Consider the following 16,154-nt stretch of genomic DNA (forward strand, 5'->3'; position numbering starts at 1 on the left):
GAATATCCTTGTACTGTGCGCCCTCATCGACCATGATAGGGATAATCATTCGTTAGGCCAGGGGCTTTGAAAGCACGGCGTCGCAGTCACACGTCAACGAATAGTTATCTCTATGTGATCGATGAGGGCGCACAGTACAAGGGGGGTTATCAATTTTTCCACAAAGAGAGAGAGAGAGAGAGAGAGAGAGAGAGAGAGAGAGAGAGAGAAAGAGAGAGAGAGAGAGAGAGAGAGAGAGAGAGAGAGAGAGAGAGACTAGCGTCAGCGAATATGTTAGCTTCTGCATTTAGCCACTTTGTTAGTGGTGAGATTTGGCGGCGGACAGTAGGGAGCCCTCAACGACTCTCTTCGGAGAAGGATGAGCTATGACAACACGGAAGTGAATTGGTGTTGATGTCACGAGAGGAAAACGTGTATGACCTCAACCGGTTGATGGTGCGGAATAAGTGTTCTGAACTGTAGGTAGTTTAGTCGTTGATCAGTCTTTGCACCTGAAAAGGTAATTTCTGATTCATAACATGAACTTCGATGCGATTATTGAGATTATTGGAGAATTTGGGCGTTACCAAAAGTGTCTCTTTTTCTTGATCTGGTTGGCAGCTATTCCAACTCCATGGACGACACTCACCAATACGTTTTTCAGTGCTTCCAGTGGTCACTACTGTCGTGTCAACACCAACCAAACGTATGAATCTAACTCTCTGCTAAAGAACTGTACAATACCTTATCATGGTGACATAGATCACCACGATATTCAATGGGAGCAGTGTACACGTTATGATGTCAACGTAACTGGCGGTGTGTCTCCCATGGTATGTTTTCCACATAGCAATTCAACAAGATCGTGTGACGATGGCTGGGTATACGACAGATCAATGTATGAAAACACAGTTGTTTATGACGTAAGTAAAACCATGATTGGGGGTAAAAGGGAGATTCATTTATACCTCTATGGTAAAACTGAAATGTGGCATGGACACTTAATTTCGTCCCCCAGGATTTTCAAAATTTCACACCAGCGGTTTATCGCCAAATATGATCGACCTGTTTACGCCTGTTGTCCATAATCATATTCCATATTCCGAGGACACTTTGTCATATTTGAGTGTCAAGGCCTATATTGCAATTTACTAATTGTTTGTCACACATGTGAATTTAGTTGTTTGGTCAAATTTCACTGTGACACAGACAGAATATATTTGTTATGTCAGATCAAGTTATGCTGTGTCGAGTGGCATAATCAGAGCTCTTTTCTGCATATCGGTTTATAATATGAAAAATTATATAATCACATTGTTCTATTAACTAAAGCATTTTTAATTCGAAGTGCTATCCATGACATCTATGGCATAGCAGGTAGGCAAACCAATTGGTGCAATTTTGGATTTTGACAACATGATGGTAGAAAAATGCAAAACTTGCCAATACTAGTACTATATATGGAGATATTACACTCATTTTACATTGTAATACACATAACCACATATATCCTAAATAAGTTTTCTATAAGTATTTATTTATTGACTTGGTAAAATGGTGTTTTGAAGTTGACCTATGACCTTTTAATATTTGTATTAACATTTTGTGTCTCTATTTTTTACCCTTTGAACACTGAAAACAAAGGAGTTTGAAATACAATGAATCATATTTGTAAAACTTGTAACTATAGATGTAAGATAAAGTACTATCAAAAGTATAAGATAACTGAACTGGTGATCTTTAACCTCAGTAGCTTTGACTGGGGAACTATTTCTTTTCATCAGACATATATGAAGTATGTACCTGATTAAATATGGTTTATTATACCATGCACAAGCCAGGTGTAACAAAAAAAAATATGGAATATAAAGTCTGGTCATTCTACGTCATGACAACCAGTGTCTATGTCATGACAACGCGTGTCTACGTCACTGGTTCTGCGTTGTTCGAAATATGAGTCAAAACATTCAAAATTACTATTACTTTCCCAGATTTTTCTTTGATATTACTGGCACTGGTATAATTATGTTATTCTATAATATTTTTCTTCATTCAGCCAGAAAATATTCGTGACCAAAGGTTTGTCACTATGAGTCGCTAGATGAGTAGTGACAAATCCCCCTTAGGTCACTCATATTTTCCGTGGCTGAATGAAGAAAAATATGAGAGAATAATACTAGTAACACAGTTTCATCGTCGAAAACCATGGCCTCTTTTACAGCACCATTGAAATGTGCTGTAAGAACGAAGTGTAGCGGAAGAAATAACAGCTCTGGTTTGCAAGAATGCACAGTTTTTCTATTAGCATGTTGGCATACAGTACTTTGGTAGGGAGCAGTGAAGTAATACATTCAGTGTTGATTGAATCATTTTCAATAGCTTGCAGGTACTTTTCAACAGCAGAAATTAATGTAAATTTTTTTCCCAAGTGACAGCTATTCTCATTCTTCTATTACTAAATAACAATGTAAATCTAATAGTTTTTTGTTTCTCCTATAATCATCAGACTTTTATTTAATCTTTATTTTGATTAGTTTGACTTGGTATGTGACTATGATTGGATGAAAGACTTATCCAAATCAATGGTTGGTGTTGGTCAGCTGGTTGGTGCCTTGCTACTTGGCCAGTTAGCTGATATGTAAGTACCGGTAAACAGTTAGCTATGCATAAATGACACAAAGTAAAAAGGCGATTTTCTTAACACCCAAAATCACGAGGTGACTTTATTGGCCTTGCTTTGTTGTCTAACAATACTGCTTCCACCCCCACATCAGTCAGTGGGCGGAGTTGCCATTTATATGAGTAGGACATTCCTTTTCCCCACCCCCTCACTTATTCATTGAAAATGTAACACACCAAAGAAACACCCTTCTGTTTCGCTGAAGTTTAGTTGTGTGGTTTAGGTACTATATACTAGTTTATATGAAGGGTTTTAGCAATTATCACAACAAGCAACAGGTGAGAGGCCAAAATGACTTTGCAATTAACAGTAGAGTAGTGTGTTTGCTACAAATATTCTAAACCCATGTCTGAGAAAAGTGAAATGTAAAACTTATAATATAGACTGTACTGTAATTTGGTTAGCAACACCAGAATAAAACACTGAGAAATGGTTATAATCTCAACTAAGGGCAATAATGGATTAGTTTTCAAATTTAGGTGACAAGTACATATCTAAATAGAGCTATTAAAAATTCAGTCCTTTGCATTCATAGTTGCTACAGTTAGTTAGTCAGTCAGTCAGTCAGTCAGTCAGTCAGTCAGTCAGTCAGTCAGTCAGTCAGTCAGTCAGTCAGTCAGTCAGTCAGTCAGTTAGTAAGTCAGTCAGTCGGTCAGTCAGTCAGTTAGTAAGCCAGTCAGTCAGTCAGTCAGTTAGTTAGTAAGTCAGTCAGTCAGTCAGTCAGTTAGTTAGTTAGTCAGTAATTTAGTTAATCCATCAGTTTGTTTGTTTGTTTGTTAGTTAGTTTGGTTTTTAATAGTTTGTTTGTTACAGTTAGTTTCCTGTACATTCACAAGTATACTTGGAGACAAACTGTGAAACCAATACAATGTAATCGATCTACATCTGTATAAAAATTCTCATCTATTCTTCTCATGAAATAACTCCCTAATGGTTTCACAGATATAAATCCAAGACCATTGGAGTGAAACTTTGGGTTTTTACAAAAACAATGAAAAGGATAGCCCTTTGTATTAAAAAGTCATGAGGGAATGAGTCAGACAGTGCACTGTGACAGAACGGTGAAGGCCAGTCAGAGTAACAAACAAACAAACAAACAAAGGGTTAAAGGTATCATTTTATTTGAATAACCTCCACTGAGAATGGGATAATAATATTTGAATAACCTTCAGTTGACAACAAACAGTTAAATTTTGGATTTTGTTGAACTCTTTCTCATCGGGATAACAATTTGATGAAAAAAAAACAGTCTGGCAGAACTGTAAATATAATGAAATTAAAGTCTCATGACTCCATTGATAGTGTTTAACTAATGTGAGAATCTGGGATTGAATTATGGGCCTTTAAAAGCTTAGATTTGTGTGTGCCATGATAAATGTTTATATGTAAATAAATAGATAAAATAAATAAATAAATAAATAAATAAATAAATATAAATATATACATATAGTGTATGTATGTGTGCATATAATAATTTATTATATATGTGTGTGTATGTATATATGTGTGCGTGTGTGTGTGTGTGTGTGTGTGTGTGTACATATGCTTGATATGCATTATATATGCATTAATTCTGTAGTTAATTTCACATAGCATTGGCTTTAATGGATTGTATTTAACAGCATGAATCTATGATATACAATGTACATGTATTTGATTACTTCAATTGATTTTGTATGACAGGATAAACTATGATGACTGTTGATACCTTGAATGGAATATATTCACTATATAAATTATCTACTGTGGAATACTGGGGTTTTTTTTTGCAATTGTAAATATATCGTGTCTCTTTTCCAATATAACATAGTTTTGTCTTTTTAAAAATTATTTTATAAATCTTTTTTATTATTTACAAATGCGAAAAGGATACAAACACGACAGATCAAGCAAGAAACTAGACTGCAACAAAAAGACAAAGAAGTAGGAAAAGTGTGACACTACTCAATATTGAATTAAATTATCCACAGGAAGACTAGATAAATCTTCTAAGGGTGACAACCATTTTCATCTAAGTTTGTTCTTTCTTTTCTCTGTAGTAATAGTTTCTAAGCATTCAAAGGTAATGAGTAAAATGGATGTAATATTTTTAGCAGAAATTTCATCTTTTTGAAGATGACGATTTCAAAGCATGTGATCAGCACATATATGTAACAATTTTGATTTGTTTTGTCATTTCTACAGATATGGAAGAAAGTTAGTCTTCTTTTTCTCACTAATAGCCCTGATTGTGGTTGGTGTCAGTACAGCATTCTCTCCATGGTTTCCAATGTTTGTGGTTGGACAATTCTTAATGGCAACATGTGGAACTGGTGTCTACTTGACAGGATTTGTACTAGGTCTGTTAATAAAATGATTATTTCATCATTGCAAAGTGATCACTTTAAAGTAAATTAACATCTTGTAAACTTTTTCTTGTATAGTCTCTAGTCCAGCAACTTTATAAGTATTCCTATCTGAAACAATGGCATGATAGCATTTGTATTCTGAAGCATCTCTTACCAAATTTGTTGTCTGGAATGCTTCTGGTTTGTGACCATTTTGTGTCCAATTTCTGCCCAACATTAATTTTCATTGTCCGGAAATTTCCTGCTTTGCAGTTGACTTAGTTTCAAAAACCATATTCATGCCGGGAACTTGTCCAGTAGTGAGCATCTTAGTTTGTGAGGTGGAAATATGTCCAGTTTTTACTTGGTAGTCAACAGTTTTTGCCCAGGTTTCATTGAACTTAATTTATGTTACAACAGATGTTAATTCATTGTTTATTTTCTTGATTTTAGGAGTGGAATTGGTTGGATCAGAGTATCGAACTTTTTGTAGCATGCATCTCCAGATGGCCTTTTCTATTGGCTATGTGGGAATGGCAGGCGTAGCTTATGCCTTAAATGGTAACTGGCGACATATTCAGTTTATTGTTGGCGTTGTTTATGTATTATTTATTCCATACTACTGGTAAGTAAGAATTGAGTCTTCGCATCATTCTGTATGTTTTAATAAGCCGTTTTTCATCTCGCGGCAGATCTCACAAGATCCCATGTGAGCCATTTCGTCTTTAACAGCCAGGTGAGGGGGGGGGGGGGGGGGGGGGGTCAAGCTGAAAGTGTCAAACACTTTAATAGCAACACTGTTGTTCTCAATGTCATCACACATGGCCATGGCGAAAGCTTGACCATGATCACATGTTTGACAACTTGTGTTGCTAGGCATATTTGCATATATCGCAATATCTCCAACGAGACGTAAAATCCTTTATTGATTGACCACATTGTGTGGCGTAAATTAATATTATCATTCTCACGTAATTGGCCATCCTGCCACAGGTAGTGGTGATTACATCATAAATTTACATAATTATAAGATCCACTTACCTGTAGCAACCTTTAATACTGCTAGGTGCTTATTTCAAATTCAAAACGCATTCCTGTGCTTTGAAGTACATCTACCTTGGCTTGATGTGGAAAGCTATAGTAACACTAACACAAAGACAAGTCACTGGGCTATATGACATATTTCTTATTTGTTTGTTATGTATTAGGTTACTACCTGAGTCTGTGAGGTGGCTTATACAGAAGGCTAGATTTAATGATGCAGAAAAGATACTCCAGAAAGCAGCTAGAATAAACAAAGTCGCCCTCCCAGAAGATTTATTTGAAAGTGAGAAGTCTGAAGCTCAGAACTCTGCAAATATACAAAATCATGTACAAATAAAGGTAAAATAAATTTTGCCTTGCTTTGAAGGCGTCGCAATGACAATAAAAACTAAATCTCTATAACTAGATATTATTCCCCGATATTTTTCTTCATTCAGCCAAGGAAAATACTTGTGGCCTAAGGGGCCTTGTCTCTAGACAAGTAGTGACAAGGCCCCTTAGGTCACAAGTATTTTCCAGCGATTAAAATAAAGAAAACATTGGGGAATAATATAATCATATCTCAGGGTTTGAATTACCATGGTGCACTGTGCTGCTATGTACATTGATTTTGCCCAGTGCAGGTAGATTTCAAAACAAAGGTGCACGGCATGCATGTTGGCTATCATGGAAAAAACATACAAATTTCTTCATTCTATCAGAGCTCACTGAATATTCGTGAGAGCTGTTTTACACTGAAGGGTATAGGCATCTTGGACTCGTGAATATTCAGTGTGCAACTTGAATACATTACCTCTGCTGACTCCCATGATGCAATGTCCCACCGAAATGATACCCTGCAAAGGCACAAGATCAACTCAATGTTTCTCTGAAATTGTAGTAATTGTAAGTGATGTAAAGTCATGAAATGATTCTCCAGAACCCGTAGTTTATGAAAATCTCTCTATTGTATTTCTTGGAGTGGCATTCCCTTTTTGCTAACAGTAACATCAAGAAACACAAACCAGGGTTGTCTTACAAAGCAAAATTATTGTTAAGTTTGGAGAGACTTTAAGAACTTCAATTTTAACAGAAAGTGGTCCCCACAGCACCTTCTATCTTCATTTCCAGTAATTAACATTCATGATTGCTTCCATCTACAGGAAAGTGTTCATCGGCCCACAATGTTAGATTTATTTAAAACTCCAAATCTACGGGCTAGGACTTTAAATCTCTGTTATACTTGGTAAGTATTATATTAACTTATCTATTGCTAGAACTTTAAATCTCTGTTATACTTGGTAAGTATTATATTAACTTATCTATTGCTAGGACTTTAAATCTCTGTTATACTTGGTAAGTATTATATTAACTTATCTATTGCTAGGACTTTAAATCTCTGTTATGCTAATCTCTGATTTATCCGCACATGAATTAAAAGCTTCAAAACCAAATGAATTAATGAATGTGTGTGTGTGTGTGTGTGTGTGTGTGTGTGTGTGTGTGTGTGTGTGTGTGTGTGTGTGTGTGTGTGTATGTGTTCATTCCAAACAATTTGATTTAAGCATTTGTAGATCATGTGTAGATAACAAAATTGGTCTATACTGAATGTGGGTAGTGGTTGGTATGTGTACAATTTGTATGGTTTCCCTTTACTATGAATATTATGTATTGTATTATTACTCCATAGGTTCACTTGCAGCCTTGTATATTATGGGATAGCTTTCAACACAGATGCTCTGCATGAGAACCCTTATCTAGCATTTCTCATTTCTGGTGCCGTGGAATTTCCTGGTGTCATGTCATGCTGGTTTTTCCTCTCTAGAGTTGGACGTCGATGGCTGCTATGTTTGTATTTATCACTTGGTGGTGTAGCATTGGTCATTAGCGCTCTGTTAGGTATAAATGTTATCATTTCATTTGAAGGGACACAGGTTGAGTTGTTTGGGTTTTTTTGGGGTTTTTTTTGGGGGGGGGGTTGGGGAGGCTAAGTGTTGCTGGAAGTCAAAACATACCTGTAGTAATTGACATATTACAGATTACAAAACTAACTTGCTAATGGCAGAACTAGAATCTGATGACATAATATAGTATATTTAAAGTAAATGTTGAGGCAACCCTTGTTATGCTATCAGTTGACACTGGAATAATTTAATGGAGATTTATGTAAGTATTTTCACCCTTTGAAAAAGGGTTATAAACTCGGCTTGTGCCATGTTAACAGCTTCAAGTTATAATCAGTATCATTGCAAATTAATGTACTCATCATTGAAGTTATATTTGTTACTACTTTTCATCAATTTTTGCTAATTGGAAACTACTTTTGCCTGACCGCTATGTCAGCGTAATACTTGAGCAAATATCACAACATTAGCTTTATTTTATTTTTTGTTTAAACAGTGCACCACTTAATTGCCTAAAACCATACTAGTATTGGAATTCATTTATACTTTATGTGAAATGTACCAATAGTTGAGATTTTGGAAATTAGTTTAATTATTATATAATAATATTAGACCTGCACTTGCTGCAACTTAGATATTTTTTTGATCAAGGAACCAAAGATATGTTAACTAAAAATTGGTCAATTACTTATAAAAAGACATTAGTGGTCAATATTATCTGTAGTGTAGCAGTGTAGTGACAAGTTTAAATTGTGAGCGAAATCTGGGTTTTGAATCTGTTACCATGTTAAAACTGTACTAGTTGTAACTGGAATATCATTTTATGATCAACCACAATAGCTTCAATGAAAATTGTTAAAATAGTGATAATGAAACTTTGTAAATGTTAATCAGTGGTCGATATTATCTATAAACAGTGCAGAAACCAGTTGAGATTGTGGTCGCTGTTGAGTCTGATGATTTTTTGGGTGAGGTCCCAAAAATCAATTTGATTTGATTTATCATGTGTATAGCTTAGCTACAACAAATATATTCACCCACTTGTGAATCCATATTGCTCAGGATGTACAATATGAGTAAGTTGACATATCTAATAAAACTTTTGTAAAAAATATTCAGTTATATCTAGTGTAGCTTTAAGAGAATGAAACAAGACTGTAGATTTGGATAAAACACATCATATACTTCCATACTTATTTTTCTACTATCTTTTACAGAAAATGAAACTGCAACAGCAGTTCTATCCATGGTTGCCAAGTTTTTTGTGTCAGGATCCTTTGCCGTTGTCTATATATTTACAGCAGAGATGTTCCCCACCTGTGTCAGGTAATTAAAAGTTTCATCAAATATATACTTCTCAACTCTCCTACAAACTAGAGATGAGACTGAATATAGTACCATGTAATTTGTTATAGTGTTAGAATTCATGTTAAGGTGCAGGACTATTGTTTTTCCCTCGAGTTGCATAGCCATGGCGTATTGCTAAGTGATTTGCACCAACACACACACACACACACACACACACACACACACACACACACACACACACACACACACACACACACACACACATACACATGCACACACACACACACACATGCACACATTACACACATACATATACACATACACATGCACACACATACATACAGACACACACATGCACACATTACACACACACACACACACACACACACACACACAAACACACACACACACACACACACACAGTAGGGAAGATTGACAGACTTGAAGTCGGTGACAGCATGATGTTGAATAACAAGTCTAGTCACTGGATTTGTACATTGACAAATGTGAGATTTTCAGGGGGCTCACTAAAAAAATTGTGCTGAACAGGGGGATACTTTTGCGAGCAAGACATCAAATCTCTTACGTTGCTTTGATTCCTCGCAACACCCCCCCCCCCCATAAATAATGAGAGTTCCCTTACTCAAAAAGCACCTAGTATTCAGTGGCAATACTACACAGCTAACAGTCATAAAAATCTCTTCTAATATTGATAACAGCGGGTCACCAATTCCAAGTTGGTATGGTTGAATTAGCAAATAGTTATTTTAAAATGATAACAAGATGTTCTTTTCTCTGTATGTGTTCTTTCTTTCAACAGAACTGCTGGACTGGGAATTACTGCCACGTTGGCACGCATTGGTACAATTATTGCACCATACATTATGCTGTCCACAAGCGTTTGGAATCCACTGCCATTTATGCTAATGGGTGTGACATCATTCCTAGCAGGTGTACTGGTTCTTCTCTTGCCAGAAACTAGAGGCCAGAAAATACCTGAAACTCTTGCAGAGGGTGAAATCTTTGGAGTGTAAGTCATTATATGACATGATCTGTCGAATACTATATTTTCATGGGATTTATTTTTCACTGAAAAGAGAAATTGACAACTTGATAGTGAATGCAAACCTGGGGGGGGGGGGGGGGGGGGGGGGCTAATCTACATGTTGATCCGCATTCCAATGACAACTGTAAAACACTCTTTCATAAATAATGAAACAACAGATAATTACAACAACATTTGATTAATAGAGCCGAAATAAATCATACACAAATTGACATTTTCATTGTTGACTTCTCTTTTTTCTAGGAAAAAGAAAACTTACAAGGTATTTACAAATAGTCATGATGCTGTCAATAGCATTTGTGGTGAAGAAGGAGAAGAGGATGTCACACTAAATGCACCTTCAGTTTGAAACTTATGACAGTATCCAATAACTTTAAGGTAGATTGCACCTCAGGGACCAGTTTTTCTCAAACTTATGAAATTTGGGGTTTCACAGCCTTGTTTTCAAGAAAATCAACAGTCCTTTATTTTTCTTTAGCATTATCACAATGTTTTGCATCCATTTTAGATTCTAACATGGCTTGATTTTTAAGATTATATATATTTTATTTATTTTTATTTAACTGGAAATGGGTGTGAGTATTCTCAGGCAAAGTAGACAACAAAAGTGTAAACTTTTATTCCTGGGACACATAGTATATGAAGCTTAAAAAAATTGTGTCGTTCCGATTACCCTCAATTTTAGAATAGGTAGGTTAGGGTAGGTAGATTTTCTTTCCATTTGTGAGTGTCTAGTTCAGGTAGTAATGTTTTCCATTGTTTTCCATATGGTCTCTGTGTTATTGGTTTCTTCCTATCAGATGTACAGCCATTACAGATTGGAAGAACAAATTTATGTTGTCTTTTTAAGTTGATGTCCGTTTCTGCATCCACTATTTCTTGCAAGATTTCACAATTTTCACAAATGTTATTATTTTTTTCTCAAGTACGTAAAGAAAAATTATGGTCAGCAGTGAAAAACTAGGTGGGGTCAGTTAACCGGAACCACAACAATTTTTTTTAGGCCTTAATATGTACTACTGTATTAGGTTGTAAACCAATTCCTACTAACCCCAGAGACCAGTAATACAATAAAAATGAGGAAAACAAAACATTGATACCTCAGACCACTCTCAATTTTCAGGCTGTATATTTTGACAAATTACAGAGCTTTTAAAGTACATGTACCAGACATTCCTGAAAATAAGTTGTAAAAAACTTTTATGTAACTTTTTTTAACATTCTTAAATCAAAGAAATTGTCAATTTTAACATTCTATTTTAATTATTGAAAAGTGGTGACATTTATGAAATTTTTCAGAAATGATTTTTTTTTTTAGATTTCTGTATGTTTAGTACCCAGGTGAAGAATGATTGGTGAAGGGGCCAATAGTTTAATTGTACATTTATTAGAATTACACAAAGTTATGTTGATTTGTATGCTTGAAGGATAATAGAGATTGTATTTTGCATTGTGAAACTTTTTTATTACACAACATATTAAGGAGTAGAGATTGTCCATTGACCATAGACAAGTCTATAAATGGTGTGTATCATCCTCCATACACATACTACAGCGGAAACCAAACGTTCAGCTAACTATGATAGACACAAACTAAAACTATTGTTGCAACATGTTGATATGAATAGATTGTGGTGTACTTATACTCACAGTCGGCTGACATTTCATATGACTTTCATGATCTTGCAGTGTCTATTAACACTTCTAGTAATTACATTATATTGATTACAGGGTGATTTTTTTTTATCCACATAACAAAAACACTGCTATCACCATGACCACTACCACATCAAACAACAATGGTTCTAGGGTATGTCTATGGTTTCTGCAAAAGTAACGTAAGAATGTACATTTGATGTACATGTAATACATTGCCACAATTCACATTGCTGCACAATAGGAAGTTATAACTGACACACTAGCCATTTATATATACATGCTCATTTCCCTAGAACCATACAATTCATACTGCCCCCATAAGTGCATAGGATTAAATCACACAACAACCTTTATCCTGCAAAGTCCCTATTTATACAGCTGGGTTGACTGGGGCTCAACAGAGGTTTCAATCTTTCCCCGGGATTTTAGCATGGAGTCATGATGGTCAGTAAGGTAGAATATAATTGATGTTAGAATAAGCAAGTTTTCACTTATCGCTGTCGTTTCTGAATGGCTTCATTTGAACCATGATTGTGCTTCAGTCAACCCAGCTGTATAATTGGGGACCTGGTAGGATAGAAGTTACAATGTGTAATATTTAATCATATGCACTTCAGAAGCTGTAGTGTACTGTATGCTCCCAAAGTATGATGGACCATTGTGCTGTTATAGTTCTGTGCCAGGGGTAATAATTTTATAGCATTTTGAACAGTGTGGAAAAGCACTATATAAAAACTAACATTACAGGATTAGAGAACCATGGAATTACCATTGATATGTGATTAAATGACAATTTAATTGATTAGATTAGATTAGATTTCAACACTTTTTAATAATACAGTACTGACATTTTCTAACATAGCAGGGTAAACATAATTTTGTAACAGCATGTTACAGTGAACACTCCACAATGTATAATATTTACATTAGTAAGCACTATTTTAGAGAACATCTGTATTTCATACAAAGACATTTGTATTTTTGTATATTAAGATTACATCTAATATAGTGAAAATGAAATAAAATGCAAGCTCACTGGTAATTCAGTGAAAAAAGTACATCCACAAATGCTCACTTTTTACATAAAAGTTTTTTGCTTCCCACTTTTGTAGCAGATAGATAAAAAACAATAATAAATATAAACGAAATGTCTGTACCTCCCTTGTTTCTTCGACTACGTTTATTTGCATACACTCGTGCTCGAACTCCACTGGGAAAGTACGGCGTCAAGACAATTGCGCCCTCTATGGCCAGAGTTCGGGTTCTTTCTGAACGAATTTAGACCAATTTTTCCTTCTGTCTGTTTGTTAATCAATCTGATAAAAAGGGTTTGGACCGATTTTTCTTTCCGGCTGTCTGATAATCAACCCGAAGAAGCAGTCAGAAAGAATTTACGTTTTATTTTCTTTCTGTCTGGTGGATCCCCAACCCGAACCAAAAAAGAACTAAAACAAACAGAATTCTGGCGTGATGCCCTTGACTGGGTGGTAACACTTTGTGATACCACTTTTCGTCTGGAAAGATTGTAAATTGCTCAAATACATGTACACGTATACTGTACATTTAATTACGTATTCATTTAGGACACCAATACTTGTCAGTAAAACGACTACAGACAATAACACAACGTCCAGGTACAAGAGAACTTGTATAGTGTATGCATAGATCGAGTACTATGACCTGTACTATAAAGTTCGTTGTGAAGTCAATTGTTCACGTCATATGATAAACTGACGATATAGAAGTGTTGTTTCTTACCCCAGGTTTCTTACATCTTCATGATCTACTGCTACCGTACTATAGTAAATTAAAGGGAGAGTGTAAAGGCCATGTTAAACAAAGTGTTCACTAAAAGTCAAACGTGAATAAGGGAAAGTGGACAGTGTAGAACATCAGAAGTCATATATATATATATTCATAATCATTAACTCCTTACATGGTATACTGTGAGTTTGTGGAGAGAGTGGACATTTCAATTTGTTAGTCATTACCTTTTCCACATACTAGTAAATATTCTCGCAAACCAGAGCTGTTATTTCTTCCGCGACACTGTGAAATAACGTAATTGACGGCGCGTTTGGGACGGTGGCGTAAAAGAGACTGGTTTGCGACGATGCTTTTCCATCGAAATCTCGAAATTTAAAAATTAAAACAATGTGCGTATCATATAAATTGACCCTATCCCCTTCTTCAAAGTCTTTATCGGGAATACACATTCCAATTATCCAATGACAACCCTTAGAAATATTATTTCAAGTTAGTTTTAAAAAATACCACATTAGTTGTAACTGGAGAATCGTTTGTTTTTTTCAGTTGGACAGCCAAGAAAACAATCTACTGAAAATTTTCGACTTTCCTAAAACTGGCTGTCACAACAGCACCTGTGGTTAAAACCTGCCAATCTGTAAATGACTCCCACAACAGAATTAGCAAAATTTAGTTACTCCATCCTTGAATCTGTTCTGTTTGGTTATACAGGATGTCTATGCTATTCACATTTTGACATGCCGTTTCTGACAAGTCAAGGCGATTATTTTGAATAACCCTAAGGATAACAGTTTAATGAAGCTAAGTAAAGTACATTTAGACGCGTACGTTAGTTGAAACATGGACAGTGTATATGGTTGAAAGTGGTAAGAGGTTCTTCAGGGAAATCTTTGTCTTCAATTAGTTTAGTTACCATGGTTACTCCACATATATACGTAACTTCGCTTGTATGAGTAGTTTATTTATATCAAATATATATGTATACCCTATTAGTATTAGTATTTAGTATTTATTGATTACACGTAACAAAACCCTGGGGATTTGTTAAAGGTACAAATAAAATAAAATTGGGAAAAAAAAAATCATAATAATAACACTTATAGGCTTTTCAAAAGTAACATTACATATCATAATAATATTATATAGTAAGTTCGTGTCCCCATTTAATCTTGCTAAGAACAGAACCTTGCGATGGAATCGTTAGCAGACAGTTGTCTTTATTTTAATCCTAGACACTGCTCTGCCATCAGCTCGATTCAGTCAGTTTCCACTTGAGATGATACCTCTAAAGTATGGGGGGGGGGGGGTGTCATTTAAATCAAAATAATATGTTACTTGAAATCTAACCATTCTGCAGATTACACGTTCAAGGTCATCACACACTATCTATATCAAACATTTAAGGATTGAATTACACAATTCACCTACAAGTGTATCCTTGCCCTGTTGACCTTGGTTTTAGGTCATGGCCCTTCGTCGTTTCTATCTATCGCTGTCACCTGATAATCGTGAATATCCACTCCACTAAAGAGAGAATACATCTTCTGTAGAGGCAGCTGGCCATCATGTCTTGATATATATCAGCGAGATGTCCTCGACCTATTACCAATATAAAATATATGCATATATCTGATAGTAATGATAAGCTCCATGGATATGATCGCCCCAGGTCATCTATATACACTTTACGGTATTTGACGTCATAAACCTCGTCATCACCATACTTTTCAGATTAATTCACTGAACATTAGAGAATCGCTGTTACGCAGATATTTATTTCTAGACACAAATTCGCAGTTATAACATTTTAACCAGTTTGGTTCAGGCTCAAAATGTCGACATGTGTGTGCTCTCATTAAAGTGACATGCTAGTTTATTTAAATGTGTGTGATCTATTATGGGATGCTTGAAGATGTATTTTAACCTCAGTCCTATGAGATGTTCATTGTGTTCCGAGATATTTACTATCGTACGATAAATCATAGTATTATTTATTAACGCAATGGGCCACTCTTTCATTTTCAAATGGCCTTGACCATGGAAGTATAACCCATACTTCCATGCCTTGACTTAATAACTTTTAAGATATTTTTTTTGTGTACTAGTATTTTGTTTTCGTTCTGGTTGTAGTGAACACGGGATTAGCGAGTTTGGTATGATTGTTGGTATGCGAGGTACAGCTATCGTGATTTCAATCAAGGGCAAAGGTCACATTGACCGTGTCAATGTATACAGCGACCTAAACATGACTACAACTAGTACCTATACGTCACTTCGGTGATAGCACACAGCGTGGCCTCATTTACATGTGGATAGGTTGAACTCAGGGTCGTCTAACCCGCTTTGAACCGGTTATATGCTCTGTTTTAACATGGATGTATTAGTGAATAACCTCTGACAATGATACAAAATAAAACACTTATTTTAACTCGAAGAAGTAG

At 35.4% G+C, this 16,154-nt stretch overlaps 1 protein-coding gene across 3 annotated transcripts; it reads left to right on the forward strand.

Moving 5' to 3' along the window:
- The first annotated feature begins 382 nt into the window (after positions 1–382).
- On the forward strand, positions 383–13,058 carry LOC144444826 (organic cation transporter protein-like). 3 transcript variants are annotated; one of them, XM_078134370.1, is made up of 11 exons: positions 383–499; positions 601–902; positions 2,514–2,617; positions 4,844–4,998; positions 5,440–5,611; positions 6,195–6,369; positions 7,173–7,255; positions 7,700–7,908; positions 9,131–9,239; positions 10,042–10,251; positions 10,531–13,058. In XM_078134370.1, exons 2-11 carry the CDS (start codon positions 810–812, stop codon positions 10,634–10,636), a joined length of 1,416 nt encoding a protein of 471 aa, XP_077990496.1. In that variant the 5' UTR covers positions 383–499; positions 601–809; the 3' UTR covers positions 10,637–13,058. The 3 variants fall into 3 exon arrangements, with proteins under 3 accessions (XP_077990496.1, XP_077990495.1, XP_077990497.1); XM_078134371.1 differs by having other exon boundaries at positions 399–458; XM_078134369.1 differs by having other exon boundaries at positions 391–902.
- The last annotated feature ends 3,096 nt before the right edge of the window (positions 13,059–16,154 follow it).

This window comes from Glandiceps talaboti, chromosome 13 (assembly GCF_964340395.1).
Source record: "Glandiceps talaboti chromosome 13, keGlaTala1.1, whole genome shotgun sequence".
Taxonomy (NCBI): domain Eukaryota; kingdom Metazoa; phylum Hemichordata; class Enteropneusta; family Spengelidae; genus Glandiceps; species Glandiceps talaboti.

Excerpts from the sequence above, each read along its gene's own strand:
- LOC144444826 (XM_078134369.1), top strand. The coding sequence starts at position 519 with ATGAACTTCGATGCGATTATTGAGATTATTGGAGAATTTGGGCGTTAC. Across the intron at positions 7,256-7,699 it reads TTAAATCTCTGTTATACTTG|GTTCACTTGCAGCCTTGTAT; the intron begins GTAAGTATTATA and ends ATTACTCCATAG. Across the intron at positions 10,252-10,530 it reads GAGGGTGAAATCTTTGGAGT|GAAAAAGAAAACTTACAAGG; the intron begins GTAAGTCATTAT and ends TCTTTTTTCTAG.